Raw genomic sequence first — 14,419 nt, forward strand, 5'->3', positions numbered from 1 at the left:
CTGTTCATAAAGTCTCCCTCCCTTTAAAAGACCCAATTTTCTGTTCATAAAGTCTCCCTCCCTTTAAAAGACCCAATTTTCTGTTCATAAAGTCTCCCTCCCTTTAAAAGACCCAATTTTCTGTTCATAAAGTCTCCCTCCCTTGAAAAGACCCAATTTTCTGTTCATAAAGTCTCCCTCCCTTTAAAAGACCCAATTACCTGTTCATAAAGTCTCCCTCCCTTTAAAAGACCCAATTTTCTGTTCATAAAGTCTCCCTCCCTTTAAAAGACCCAATTTTCTGTTCATAAAGTCTCCCTCCTTTTTAAAGACCCAATTTTCTGTTCATAAAGTCTCCCTCCCTTTAAAAGACCTAAAAGACCCAATTTTCTGTTCATAAAGTCTCCCTCCCTTTATAAGACCCAATTTTCTCAGCATATTTTTCAGGGCCCTGATGCTCATGGGATCTCTTCAGAGTAGAAACAGACAAAGGGTGAAAATAAACGAAAACACATTTGATGCTTACGGAAAAAGTCCTTCTTGGCGATGTTCTTGGCACACAGAACTGAAAAAAAAGAAGAAAAATATTGCAATGAAGCATATCATGTTTTTGTTAATGTTATGTGTGCTTTGCAAAAGCAAATAAACACTCTACACATTTCACCTGCATCACTTTTCTAAAACGTAATATACTGGTTTATATTTCTGCTTTTGCCTTTGTATTTCAGTTGTTTAGAACCTCATATAGGTGTTTTTCTTCCCTTCTTTATTGTTTGTAAGGTCAATCAAGACAACTTGTTACTGTAGAACAGTACAGTGCAGATGTGCAAGCAAACATACAGACAGACAAGAATGATTTTTAAACATTTTTTTGCAACCCAGTATATTCTCCCTCAGTATTAAAAGCCGGAATGAGGTTAGCTACATCAGGCATTAAAACTGAGTTGATGTCCAAAGGCAATTCTATTTCATGTATTTGCATATTTTATATTCACATTCACACAAACAGAAATAATTTGATTCTTGGCACATCAAAGATAAGGCATTGTCCTTGTACATGTACCAGTAAAACTGTCATATATATATATATGTAGTAATTCACCATAGACTCCTGTTTAAAACCACTCTCTTGTTCAAAGCATAGAGAGAGATGGCTGAGGTTAAATTTAGATAAATACATGTCAAGTTCATGTAAACAAAAATCACTGGGTATGACTTAGTCAACATGACAATTCCACAGAAAATGTGATCTTTGAACTCTAACCACCAGCACAATTCCCCACACCTACATTCATTCTATGAAAAAGGAAATGCTACTTAGCATTGCCACAACCCTTGTTTTTATTCAATAGCATCCGCAGACACTCCTCATGCACTATTGTTTAAAAAAAAATGCTTGAAATAAGAAGGCAAGTGCCCATTTCCTGAATTTTGAGAAATATTGGCAGCCTCATCACATTTTTTCAATTGTTGAACTTGAAGGGACATCCCCACCAGACCAATTAAGCAAAACAATAACAATCAAGTGTAAACAATAGCAGTCAACGAGTCTATACTGCAGCTGCATGATGTGTATGATGTTATCAGTATTACATGCATCACAAGCGTTTGATAGTACTAGATCCTCACAAAGCTTCCTCTTGAAAGCAGAGTATGGACTAGTATAACCGATAAGTTTGCAAATGAGCACACACGCGCACAGACAGAGAGAGAGAGAGAGAGAGAGAGAGAGAGAGAGAGAGAGAGAGAGAGAGAGAGAGAGAGAGAGAGAGAGAGAGAGAGAGAGGGAGAGGGAGAGAGAGAATAAAAGAGAGAATAAGAGAAAGAGAGGGAGAGAGAGAGAGGGGAGCTATGACACATCTCAGAAAAAAAGGGGAAAACACTAATGTGAGTTGCTAATGTTGTAATGGGCAGACTGACCTTTGCATAAAAAAAAAATCAGTAAATCTAAGATGTCAAGCAGCTCATTAAGCGATCCAAATCAATTTTGCTTCGGGCACTGTTGGGGGCCGATGGACGGGGGATGGAGGGGGGGCGTCTCTGTGGAGATGGCATGTAGGGCAAATGGATTTAAACTTAACTCTACTTATGTCAATATCTTAGTTGACAATTATGTCTCCAAACTGATGTAAATATTCCACACAGAAAAGACCACAAAGAGATGATATTGATAGCTGTATAGATCTAAGGAACCTTTTAAGAGAGCTATTGGGGTGACATTTTAAAGAGCCAGGTCCAATGATGAGGTCACAGACACAATCAAAAGGACACACATGTATTATTTGTCCGAGGAGCGCTCATAGCATTTGAGTGGGGTGACAGTAAGGTAAAACGTCCAGTACTGCATCTGTAGTATGGCCATAAAAGGAGGTAAGTACACTTCACGGGGCAATAACCCTGTAACCGCTTTGTTTTGCTGATGACAGGATGCTGTCATTGCTGTCTGTCGGTAGGTCAAAACGCTATCAGGTGTCAGCACTTCGATCTTTTTAGCCGAACAAATTTATGTCAGTCTATGTTGTCAACAACCGTCACACACACACACACACACACGGTCAGTAACTATGTACGGTGGCACAGGGACTATTTTGACAGTTAGGAGTCATTGCCCTAATAATGTTCAACAATGACAACGCAGCACATTGATACATTCGCGTTCATTTGTATGCCTGTGAAAATTTACCCCCCCCCCCCCCCCTCCTCTTACAAACTCACACATCCCACTGTTCACTATAATTGTATGAAGTATCCAATGTTCAAAAATTGTGTAACTGTACACCAACGTAAAGAATTTACTTTTGAAATTGAAGCAGCTTTTCATTCTAATCTTATTTTCCCTTTTTCCACTTACAGAGAGGTTAGAGTCCAACTTATAAATGCACACTGAAAAAAAGAGGAGTGATCGTGAGTAGGTTCATTGTTGTATCATTCATACTATTAATAATACCATCTTTCAAGTAGCAACGGAAGTAAAGATGATCATGCGGTTTCCTGCATCGGATTTAATAGTAGACGCCAAGTCATCGTCATTCTTCATCCTCCCGTGATAGATGATTCATAGCAAAAAAGCCGAAACCGTACATACATCTATAGTGGAGCCTCACTTTAAGACCACCCCCACCCCCCCTTTTTAATACCTTATTTTTCAGATTTTCTTTGTGAACGATGTCTGTGAGTTTATCTCCATTATAAGTCTCCATCACTTTTTAAGGATCCCTCCCTTTTATTAAAACTTGATTCAGTTTCTCAGATTTGTTTAGGTCTTAAAAGCACTGACACTGACACAAAACGGATCACATCCTACACTACAACTTTCAAGGAGTGTACAACTACCTACCGTGTCGGCCGCTCAACCGTGAACGTTTCACGGGGCGGTCGATTAAAACAAGTTTCTTGCAGTCAATCTGAGCGCAGGAAATACACATAAAAGAGAAATAAAGTAAAGAATGTACGGGGAGGGGTCACCGTCGTGCGACGGAGGCAGATTTTCATTCTTAACTCCGGGTTAATCTTATGTGCAGACGGTGACGCAACGCTGAAGAATGGAGGGGTACAAAAGTTGAATGGTTTGAAAAGGAGAGAAGTTGAGAATGAGAGTTCTAGACAGTGAGCATACAAGCCCCGCGAGCCTATGCTTTTCTTTGTTTTCATTGTTCGAAGTCGTGTAAAGAACAAAAGGCGAAACCTATCCCCTCCTCTCGCTTTTCATGTAGGCTACCGTGTAGTTTTGTTGAAGTTCAAAAGTGAACGACATCAAAGCAACCAGAACACTTTTAATGCTGCTATCATACATTAAAACCGCACCCATGCAGTCCATCCCTGATTAGTGTAAACTCAGCCTCCTCCTAACACACACACACACTCACGCAGGAAAAAGAAACGAAATATAATTATCTTATGGTGTGTTTTGAACATCTGAAGTGTGGCCTAGACTTTAAGCTTTTCTTGTGATTCATTCTGTATCCGATTCTCAATCCACACACTTGGAAAAGGCCTTGTGGATGTTTTCGGCTTTTAACTGCTATTCTTTACCATGTCATTTTTCCCTGGCTTATATCGAAGTCCTTCTTTTATGCTAAAACGGCAAGGGATAGCATGCTAATCGACCATTCAACTGTCGCTAAAGTACACGGAATATTTGACGCGCTACATCTAACAAAGGTCGAGAGTCATCATCACAATACAACAATATTCATCCCCCCCATGATTGTGCTGTTGGTGCTTTGTACGACCACACTTATCTCCACCAATACCTAAACAAGTTAGAACGTCACAGGAAAGTGTGTGGGTTTATAATTCAGGAAAACCCAGGTGTCATTAGACAGACCGCCCGACGACAGTCTGGGCACAGGCACCAGAGAAAGTAGCCTTTGTTACTTTTCCTTTGTCTTCTCCTACTTCCCTCTTGAGTGTAGCAATATATATATATATCAGAGTTGAACATGAAAACATCTAGATACAGGAGGATTGCACTGAATCGCTGGCTTTCGATTTACTAGAGCTCAGCAAAACATTAACAAGTAAACTACTGCATGCCCCCCCCCCCCCCCCCCCCACCCATCCACACAAGATGCACATTAGAAAACGACATTAGAGGTTACAGAGACAAAAGCTGAAAATCGAAAAATACTCTTCACACCCTGTTCTCAACAAATAACATTGCAATAATGTAAAATTTGCCACAATGTCATTAATCAAACTGTTTATTCAACAACAAAGCTGTCACAGAACGAAGGTGGGCTAATTCAAGTCGGGGCTGAAAATAGTGAAAAATATAACGACTGGAATTTTGTTAAAAATTACTGAGGACACAAATCAGTAAATCAATAAAACGTCTGCAACGGTGACCACGTGCAAGACCTTAACAGCTGACATTAATGAATTATATTGATCCTGGTGCCTGTAGCTACCACACAAACAAACTACCCCGCTGCTCTGAACTGATCAATGTACGCGTCGTCTGAACCAACTGTCTACATTCTTTTCTTAATCACACAGCTGTTGGCTGCGAGAAGCTTTCGAAATCCAGTCTTTGCCTTTACCCCGCTATGATTCAGAACAGCCTGCATGGGATAAGTTGAGTATGCTGTTGAACATTGTCCATGCAGAACTGAAACCAACCATTGGTGTTTTTTGTTGTCGCTGTTTTTTAAGCATCCGATTTCAGATGGTGCGTGCAGTTACAAAGGATTCCTCTCTCCCCTTACCCATTTTTTGTATCTCTGTGAGAGAGAGAGAGAGAGAGAGAGAGAGAGAGAGAGAGAGAGAGAGAGAGAGAGAGAGAGAGAGAGAGAGAGAGAGAGAGAGAGAGAGAGAGAGAGAGAGAGAGAGAGAGAGAGAGAGAGAGAGAGAGAGAGAGAGAGAGAGAGAGAGAGAGAGAGGACCTCCCTTGCCAAATTAACGAATATTGTGCGTGTGCGAGTGTCTGTGCGTGCGCGTGTGTTTGCAACCTCCCCCCGTGTACACTACATTGGGTGTGCACGTTAAAGATCCCACGATTGACAAAAGGGTCTTTCCTGGCAAAATTGCTTAGGCACAGTTAATAATTGTCTACCTATACCCGTGTGACTTGGAATAATAGGCCGTGAAAGGTAAATATGCGCCGAAATGGCTGCAATCTACTGGCCGTATAAAATTTCATCTCACACGGCATCACTGCAGAGCGCCTAGAACTGTACCCACGGAATATGCGCGATATAAGACTCATTGATTGATTGATTGATTGCATGCGTGCGTGCAAGCATAGTTTCGTTCGTTTACCAAGATGAGAAAATAGCAGATGAGTGCTACAAGAGGAGATAAAGTTCAGTTGTGACATGCATGTAATCACAGCTTACTGCTCATCATAGCTCACAATGTCAACACCCCCCCCCCCCCACCACCACCCATCATTCATACCCCTCCTTTGTCAGTCACTCCTCATCGCAAGCGTTTACTGTTGTTCCTCACGTACTGTCTGACCCTGTTTGTAAGTACACATTCCCCCAGACCCCATTTTAGACCACTGACGCAACTAAAACAGTCACCGTACTGTATGACCGAACACACAAAGTCAAAACAAAAGGCTAATAATCAGTGTGTCGGTGCAACTGCAAACCTCAAACACAGCCGAGAGAGCAAGAAGTGCGTGACCGCGATCCACGATTTTAAACAGTGGATGCTCACGAACACAAAGACAGCAGAAAGCCAATAAAAGACACAGTTCTTCCCGTGAAACAGGGATGGCTAAATCTTAATCTTTTAACTCGCCGGGCGAGTAACTTCAAGAAAGTCACTACCCCGACAGAAATTGCACTTGCCCGGTACATAACACAGTTGATCTGCAGTCTTTATAATGGCTTTAAAACTCGATATCACAACCAAAATTGTTGCACTTGACCAACATTTTCATTGGCCAGCCGGGCGAGTTGCCAGGCGGTTTCTACTAGCCCGGCGGATGTTTGACTCGCTCCTGGCGATCGGGCGGACGATTTGGTCATCCCTGCGTGAAAACAATTTGGTTCACCATTACAAATCTGTTCTTCAAGGGATAAGACAATCCCTCCGCTTGAACGAATACCAGTAATTATTATTCTGACTGCTTTCTGAGCAGAGTGGGTTTTTTTCAATTGAATTTTTTAAAAAGCCACTAGTGACCGTTTAGAAATTAATTCATCAAACAAATCAGAATCCCACTCTGCGCAGAGAGCATCCATGCTGTTGATACCTGAGATCGATGTAAATGACAGGTCGGTAATGTAGATCAAATTAACAATGGATGATCGATTTTTAGGGACAAATTACCTTGAATCTCAGCATTTTCAGGTCGTGTTTATTGTATTTTCTGTCATAAAGATAACTGATAAATGCAGCAAGTATCCAAACACAATTTGTGAAATACGTGTAAAATAAAGGAGTCCATTCGATGTAAACAAAAAGAGCCGAGTAAAGAAAACAGTTCCCCAAACCACCCGTGCGCCCACTACTCAACAGGCATCAAAATTACCAACTTCGGTCAACACGGAAAACGCGTTAACTTTCACACGTCAACCAACCCGTCCTGATGTATACACCTACACATTGTATTCATTAGCATACCACCACACAGTCAAAGTCGTTGGGTAAATAAATAGTCGGGACTCTTCTGTTCTACATAGCGCCGGGGGACGATGAAGTGTTTGCTTGTGTTCACTACAGGTTAACTTTACGCCACGAATAAATCATTACCTGAGACTGCCACCCTAGACGGGAGGCCGGGGTATTTAGTCTCTGTTACAGTGTTAGCTGATTTCATTTACCAACCTTACCATGTCAAGCAGAACTGGATAATCAAATAAAAACGCCGGGCTGCGAATGTACCTGTACTTGTATTGTCTAATGCCAGGTAAAAACCTTGACCTCCTTCGCGTGGCAATGACAACACGATTCTGTCAATATTCAAACAATACAGACACAAATTCTCTCAAAATATCATTATGTAAATAAATATGAACTAATTCTAAATCACGATTCTTCCAACATCCAAACAATACCTTCAGTCAAATTCGTTGAAAATGTGCAACATTCAACCAGTTCAAAATGCAAAGTATTCATTTTTCAAGAATGCTGATATATATATATAAATACAGCTGCTAAAAACAGACTTGCGGCTTTATGTACCTCCACACTCGTGTGATTGAAAAACTCTTTAATGCAAATGTGTCACTGATCTTAGACATTGCACAATGAGGTTATATTTGCAGTCTAAACCTAGTAGTGCAAGGTGTATTTATATCATTGACAGAGCCAACGCCTATCGTTCAAACGGGGATCTCAAAGAAAGTTACGGACCTGAGTGTCCGTGGGAATCTGATACCGTCTGGACTTTTCACCCTCCTTTGTAATTGTATCTTATAAGTTCTGTGTTTTCTTACATAAATAGTATTATGTGAGTTGGAGAGTTAGAGAGTTTTGGAGAGAGAGAGAGAGAGAGAGAGAGAGAGAGAGAGAGAGAGAGAGAGAGAGAGAGAGAGAGAGAGAGAGAGAGAGAGAGAGAGAGAGAGAGAGTCTTGTTTTTAGGAAAAAATCACACTGTATACAATACAAAACCCCAAGACTCTTTTCAATCAAGGCACAAAAACAAATGTTTAAACAGCAATAACACAGAAAATGGTCACGACTATAAATCGAGTAAGACATAAAGCAAAAGTAATACGGGTCAAGAGAACAATACAATCGCCAGTCAGCAACACTAAACCCGAGCCACACACATGTACATAGAACAACCTTGTACGCCTTCTGGTATAGGCTAACAAAGGATGACGCATAATACGTTCTTATGTAGAACCCTTACCAAAAAGTGCCGTATGTTTTTCCCTATACACCCCTCCTGTGTACAACTACTGACCGAAACTCAGGTAAGTCAAGTCGTTCATGTGTAGAACAGTTGTACCTGCGATGTGAGGCCCCTCTGGTGGGACACCGCCCATAACAGGTCACTTTCTGTTGTCCCATTGTATATTAATTCAAAAACGGATCTAGACGTTCCAAAATTTAGAATTAAAAAAAAAGGTAGTTTATTGGAACGTTTAAACTTTAATTATTGACATTGTGAATTATCTTGACCGGCCACCTGCGATGTGCTGGTCCCACAGGCACAGGTACCACTGTACCCCTTACAAAAAGTGCCTAATACCCCTACAACACCCCTGCTGTATGCAGCGTACGACCACCGGCCGCAATTCAAGTGAGCCAAGTCTGAAGCTAGCTAACCTTGGGCCGACACCTTAGTGCAGACGATAGCAACAACAAAGGTGTGCAAAGATCCCACCTGTCCCGTACATTCCGCTGAGTCGGGGGAGGGAAGGCAAAGAGGTGAACGGGTCCGCTCAGTGTGCCATCAGTGTTAGCATGAGGGGCAGAGGTGAGCGTAGCACTGGCGGCCCATTGTCTCCCCAACCCCCCTACCACAGCTAATTTTCTAAATTGGATGAGAATGGTATGAGAGTGAATAAGGCGGGAATGTGCTGGGGGTAGTGATGAAAGGGGGGGGGGGGGGGGTCGGGTATTGTTCTGCTCTCATTATTATAATATGTATATAGATATGGAAAAAAAGAGAGAGCGAGTTCACTTGACAACGATGGCAGTCTACCGTTAACATTACATGTACTTGGGATTTAATGATACTAGCTATGCCACCAAATATCCTAAACCTTAACCAACCGTAAAGCACCAACGAATGAAATGATGTGTGGCACACACAACCACATACATATTATTAATGACGTTCTCAACACCGAAACATGTAACTCGATCCGCGTCTCATGTATTGATACCCTGAGTCATAAAGACATGGGAAGAGGAAAAGGTCTGTCCCATTATAATCACAGACGCGTGATACTGTTTGCGTGATAGTACTGATTCTGTCTTTCGCAAACAGAGAGGCCCTAGCACTCGCAACGTTGCTTAATTTTCAAAATGAATGTCGCGTACTTGTGATCACAAGTAAGAACGACGGTGAGAGTAGAGCACCATACAAGCAGACGCAATAACTACTACCCCCCCACGAAAGCCCGAGGCACGAATCTAAAGGTGTCCCCGTACCAAAACGTTAGCCGACTGGCCACTGGTCAAGACGGCGCCCTTGAGCAGGCTGAAAATAGGCGTCTGTCGGGCTTCGCTCATATTCCCCGCACTATGTCCAAGGATCCGCACTCGGTAAGCAGCTCAGAGAAAGCCTACACAACCCCATGTTGTTCGGTCCCAAAGATAATGATCTACAAGGAGCTACTGGGAACAGGACAGCCACCAGACGACAAAAACATCTGATAAATCCCTGGAGCCTCGTGTACTTAGATGGTGCCTGTGATTGCACCTTTTAACCCCGATCTATCGCACAAGAACTGTTTGTGTGTGGGTTTGAAGCCAATGAGTTCAGTCTGCCTTTAAAATTAAATGAAGTTAGTCATGTGCTGTCAACTCTATGTTATCCTTCAGTATTGTTTCTAGACACAGAGGACAACAGGGCAGTTGGACCTGCATGGATTCAAAATACATATCGGTCAAAATGTCCTGGCCGGTAACAAATGTGTGAAAAGACATTCCGCATGTCAAACTCAAAACATTCAACCGGACTGACTTAGATAAAAAATTTAAAAAAAGTATGCATAAATGGCCGAAACCAAGGCCTGGGAACAACATTGATCCTTTGATAAATTGGCTGTAAGAGGACTGCTGCCAGAAACTTGATGGCCTGATAATCATTTTTTAATACCCTACCACCCGCCCCCTACCCCCCATCCCATCACTTTTCATTCACTTTCCTGTACCTTAACCCTTGAAAGTGCTTCACCAGAGGGAGGGGATTAAATTGGATAATGCAGTCAACTGCAAAGCATCACTTTTAATCAGACATCCCGTCATGCCAACAGATATTGCCTGCAGAAGGGACAAAAATGCTTCCCGGAATCTGATTACCCAGAAGATGCCTGCAACACACACAGCTAGAACAGGGTGGAAGGGTGAAACATAAGAGAGTGTGTGCAGCAAGCCATATATTCCCAGTGAAACAAAACTATGAATGCATAATTATATACAACATATTCACAGTCAGTGAACCCAACAGGTGTTACCAAGGTATTTGTGCTATCCAGGGGTTATTATAAACACATTTTGGGGTGCATGTGTGGTGTACACCTTCAAATGTTTGCTTGACAAAAATGGTGCTTTTGAGTTTGGTAATGGTATAGACAGAGTAGTTTTGAAAATAATATTTCAAGTGAGAGCTCGTTTCCTGAAAAGGGCTGGACATTAGACTGAAGTGCCACGCACCGCTCTGCTTTTATACCCGACCCTCGGCCTTTAACCTAGCATGACCGGACCCCCCCCCCCCCCCTCAAATCAAAGAAACTAACGGCTAACATGACATGAATGACATAGTTACAGTTGCAACCCCCTATTAAACCTCTCGATTTAAGACCTTTTAAAGACTATAATGTTTGGCACCTCAGTTGCATGCAGGCTGCTTCAACCCTTAGTTTTGGCCTTTCACTGGTTGTTGGTGGGTGGGGAGCATCCTTCTGTTTATAACTTATATTGTTATAACCTCTGTAAATGTATCTCCATTTTAAGACACCCTCCTTTTGTAAGACCTGTTTGTTTGTTTGTTTGTTTGTTTGTTTGCTTAACGCCCAGCCGACCACGAAGGGCCATATCAGGGCGGTGCTGCTTTGACATATAACGTGCGCCACACACAAGACAAAAGTCGCAGCACAGGCTTCACGTCTCACCCAGTCACATTATTCGGACCAACCAGTCCTAGCACTAACCCCATAATGCCAGACGCCAGGCGGAGCAGCCACTAGATTGCCAATTTTAAAGTCTTAGGTATGACCCGCCGGGGTTTGAACCCACGACCTCCCGATCACGGGGCGGACGCCTTACCACTAGGCCAACCGTGCCGGTTTGTAAGACCTGATTTTCTCAGATTTGTTGAGGTCTTAAAAGGGGGGTTCCACTGTACATTTACTTGTGCATGATAAAGAAAATCAACAGTAATATCATACAGTCCTTTGATGTTTTTTGCATGAAGTTTAGGTTACATGTACTTTCATCCTGGGGGAAGCGAGCCGGCTGCGTACAGTGTAGTCTGGTACCCAATTCTTTTCAAACCCGGAGACTTTCTCTGTGAACTTATGATCTTAATCGTGCACATTGATGATTGGACTAAGAGGGGAGTCTGGACAAAGTTGACTCCGGGAAATAAATCCCTGGCTGAACTTGGGTTCAAACTCACACAAACGAACTGGTTTCAAACACAGATCGAGTTATATCGACTGAGCTACGGACCACGTATTTGCACACACGCCTGTGGTAAGTTTCCTTCTGCTTGGAGTCTGTTTTGAATGCCTACTCTGGGACTGGGAAAATACAGACACATCCCTGCTGTACCTAAGTGTGAGCACTCACAAATACTGGTAATAGCAACAAACTGGTTACAGAACTAACACAGCCAGCGCCCTACCCATTGAGCTATGGTCTCGTCCCTATCATTGTTTCAAATTAGGAAAGCTGACTGCCCGGCTACAGGAAATCAAGCCATTACTGCTGCTATGACTATTCTATGAAGAAGAATTAAAAACATTTAACAGCCTAGATTGTCTCCTCAGCGGATAGATCAGTAGATAGCATTAGCATGCAAATTGCATGTCCTGGAAAACACTTAAAAATGCTATCAATAATGATAACGAATACAGTATCTTTAAAAACAAAATGAATGACTATGGCCTCATTCACACTCTGCACTTGCAGGCTGAATGCTCAGACAGGTCCAAACCCCACTTATGAGACTTTAGTGTGCATTTCCTGGATCGGCGTCCAATACTGTCTTGCGTCTAGACGCGGCATGAGTAGGTGTAACTTTGTTTGTGCACTTCTACATGTATGTTTTGAATCTTGTTACTGTTACTGTTAGCTTGACATCCATTTCACAAGCAGAACAATGTTACCGTCAGAGTTACTCTCTGCTATTTGGAATAGATTGTGTTAGTTAGGTGAATAATGGTATGTGATTTTATATGCCATATGAGTGACATAAGAAACTTAGAAGTTAGATGAGAAAAAGTATACAATGAAGACTTGTTCTTTTTAAAAAAACCTTCTTATTTACCCATTTTTATAAAAGTCAGCGCAGCATCATAATTTCATTTGCTAATCAACTTTTATCCAGACTGTTTTTGTGTGCGTGGCAAACTTGATGTTACAACTTACAAGTACATGTACCTGTTGTACATCATATATTAGGCCTAAAAAAAAAAATAGGTGTGGTTACGGTAACCCGACCTACCCTATTTTTAGGGGCCGACCCTACAATTTTTTTTTACATAATTTGTCTAAAAAAAAGAAAGAAAAAAAAAAAGAAAACGAGTGCAGAAAACGCAATGAAAGCGAAAGCGCTCGAGTCGCACACTTATTTCCCTGTCAAGTAGGTTTAATTTGTACACATTAGAAAAAAAAAGTTAAAAAAAAAAAAGTGATTGCCTACCTTCCTACCCTATTTTTTTTGTGGCTATGTTACCTTAACCACACCTATTTTTTTTGTGGGCCTTAAACCTCTAATTATTTTTTCAAAAAACATGTATGTGTGTGCATAAATCTAACGATGCATTATATTTTGGCCTCTTAAATTAAGTACCAAAGGGAAAGAAACGAAACTGTTGCTTCTTCTTTTCCACTTAAAAAAGAGGTCTTCCGCAGGGTTCCAAAAATCTAAATGCGAAAAGGTCTCAACAGAATTTCACATCTGGAAATGATGAGCACCCATTACTCATGCTATGCAACATACACCAGCCCTCACACGCTGCAGATGTCCTTTCTCCCCATGTAATATTGATAACTTGCATGTATACATGTTCTGGCTGTGGCAGACAAGACAAAGGTCTGGTACCCCTGCCTATTGAACGTATTGCTACTGATTTCTGGCAGCAGGCCTCTGTTTTTAGTAATCGCGCATGACTCACAACAGATCAGAGACGGCGCTTTGTTTTGACATTTAATGCACGCAGTCACTCGACATTCTCATCTGTGCGCGCACTGGCAGAGTAATGAGGGGTGAGGGTTGCTGGTCGATTTCTGTGTAAACATGCCACAGGGTGATCCGTACCACGGTTCATTATCACGATAATCTACAAAGTTACGATACTTATCCAGAATTATATCTGTATGGCAAGGCTCCATACTGTCTACTGTCAAGATTAGTGTCATTCCACGAACGGGTGCATCGCTAACAATCGAGCGCTCAGAATGCGAACAGTAGCAGACGAGTGCACAACCCGACTTCCTGTCGCATTCTTTATGCCCGAAAAAACAATCGACCAAAATAAACAAAATAACATCAAACGCAAGTGATAAAGCGTTGAATAGATCGTATGCTGAAACGACAAAACCCGAAAGACATTGAACAAAAGACACATGAAACGGCCTTGGATTAGCTTGACCCGCGATCGCACTGTGGCAGCCATGTTGAGTGTGCGAGTGCTTGTTGTCGAAAAAATCATCTTGTCTCAGACCAAATACTCCTCCATAAAAGCGATCACACTTACCTGTAAGCCGTATTTTCATGGGTCCATTCCTCCTTGCCCCTTCGCTAGCCATTCTGGGGGAAAAATATGTACTCAAACATCCTCAATTGTCAAGAATCTAATGCGAACCGACATCTGTCGCTTCTTTCATGCACTGACTCTGAGCAGTTTCTCTCTCCATGTAAATGAAGAGTGTCGTCACATCCGGTGAGAGCAGACAGCCTGCTGACGTCATTTTGTGTCTCAAGTCGGGGTCGTGGGAATACACCTGTCCCAAATTAGACTCTTCACCTTTCCTCAGCAGTTTTGTAGACTTTTCGATGATGTCAGAAAGAGTGTTTCTAAAAGTGGATTATTGCTTCAGTGAAACCATTTTACTGACAACACAATGGACGGCAGAAGTG

General features: G+C 42.0%; 1 protein-coding gene across 1 annotated transcript in view; it reads right to left on the minus strand.

Annotated features, from left to right (window-relative positions):
* The window catches only part of LOC138958826 (E3 ubiquitin-protein ligase SMURF2-like), a 79,874-nt gene extending 65,692 nt beyond the window's left edge, over nucleotides 1-14,182 (minus strand). The window contains exons 1-2 of the mRNA XM_070330128.1: nucleotides 14,037-14,182; nucleotides 506-544 (exon numbers count right to left, since the gene is read on the minus strand). Of these exons, the coding sequence (XP_070186229.1) occupies nucleotides 506-544; nucleotides 14,037-14,088 (91 nt within the window). The 5' untranslated portion in view covers nucleotides 14,089-14,182. The remainder of the gene's footprint in view (nucleotides 1-505; nucleotides 545-14,036) is intronic.
* Nucleotides 14,183-14,419: the final 237 nt, after the last annotated feature.

The sequence above is a fragment of the Littorina saxatilis genome, linkage group LG2 (genome assembly GCF_037325665.1).
Source record: "Littorina saxatilis isolate snail1 linkage group LG2, US_GU_Lsax_2.0, whole genome shotgun sequence".
Taxonomy (NCBI): domain Eukaryota; kingdom Metazoa; phylum Mollusca; class Gastropoda; order Littorinimorpha; family Littorinidae; genus Littorina; species Littorina saxatilis.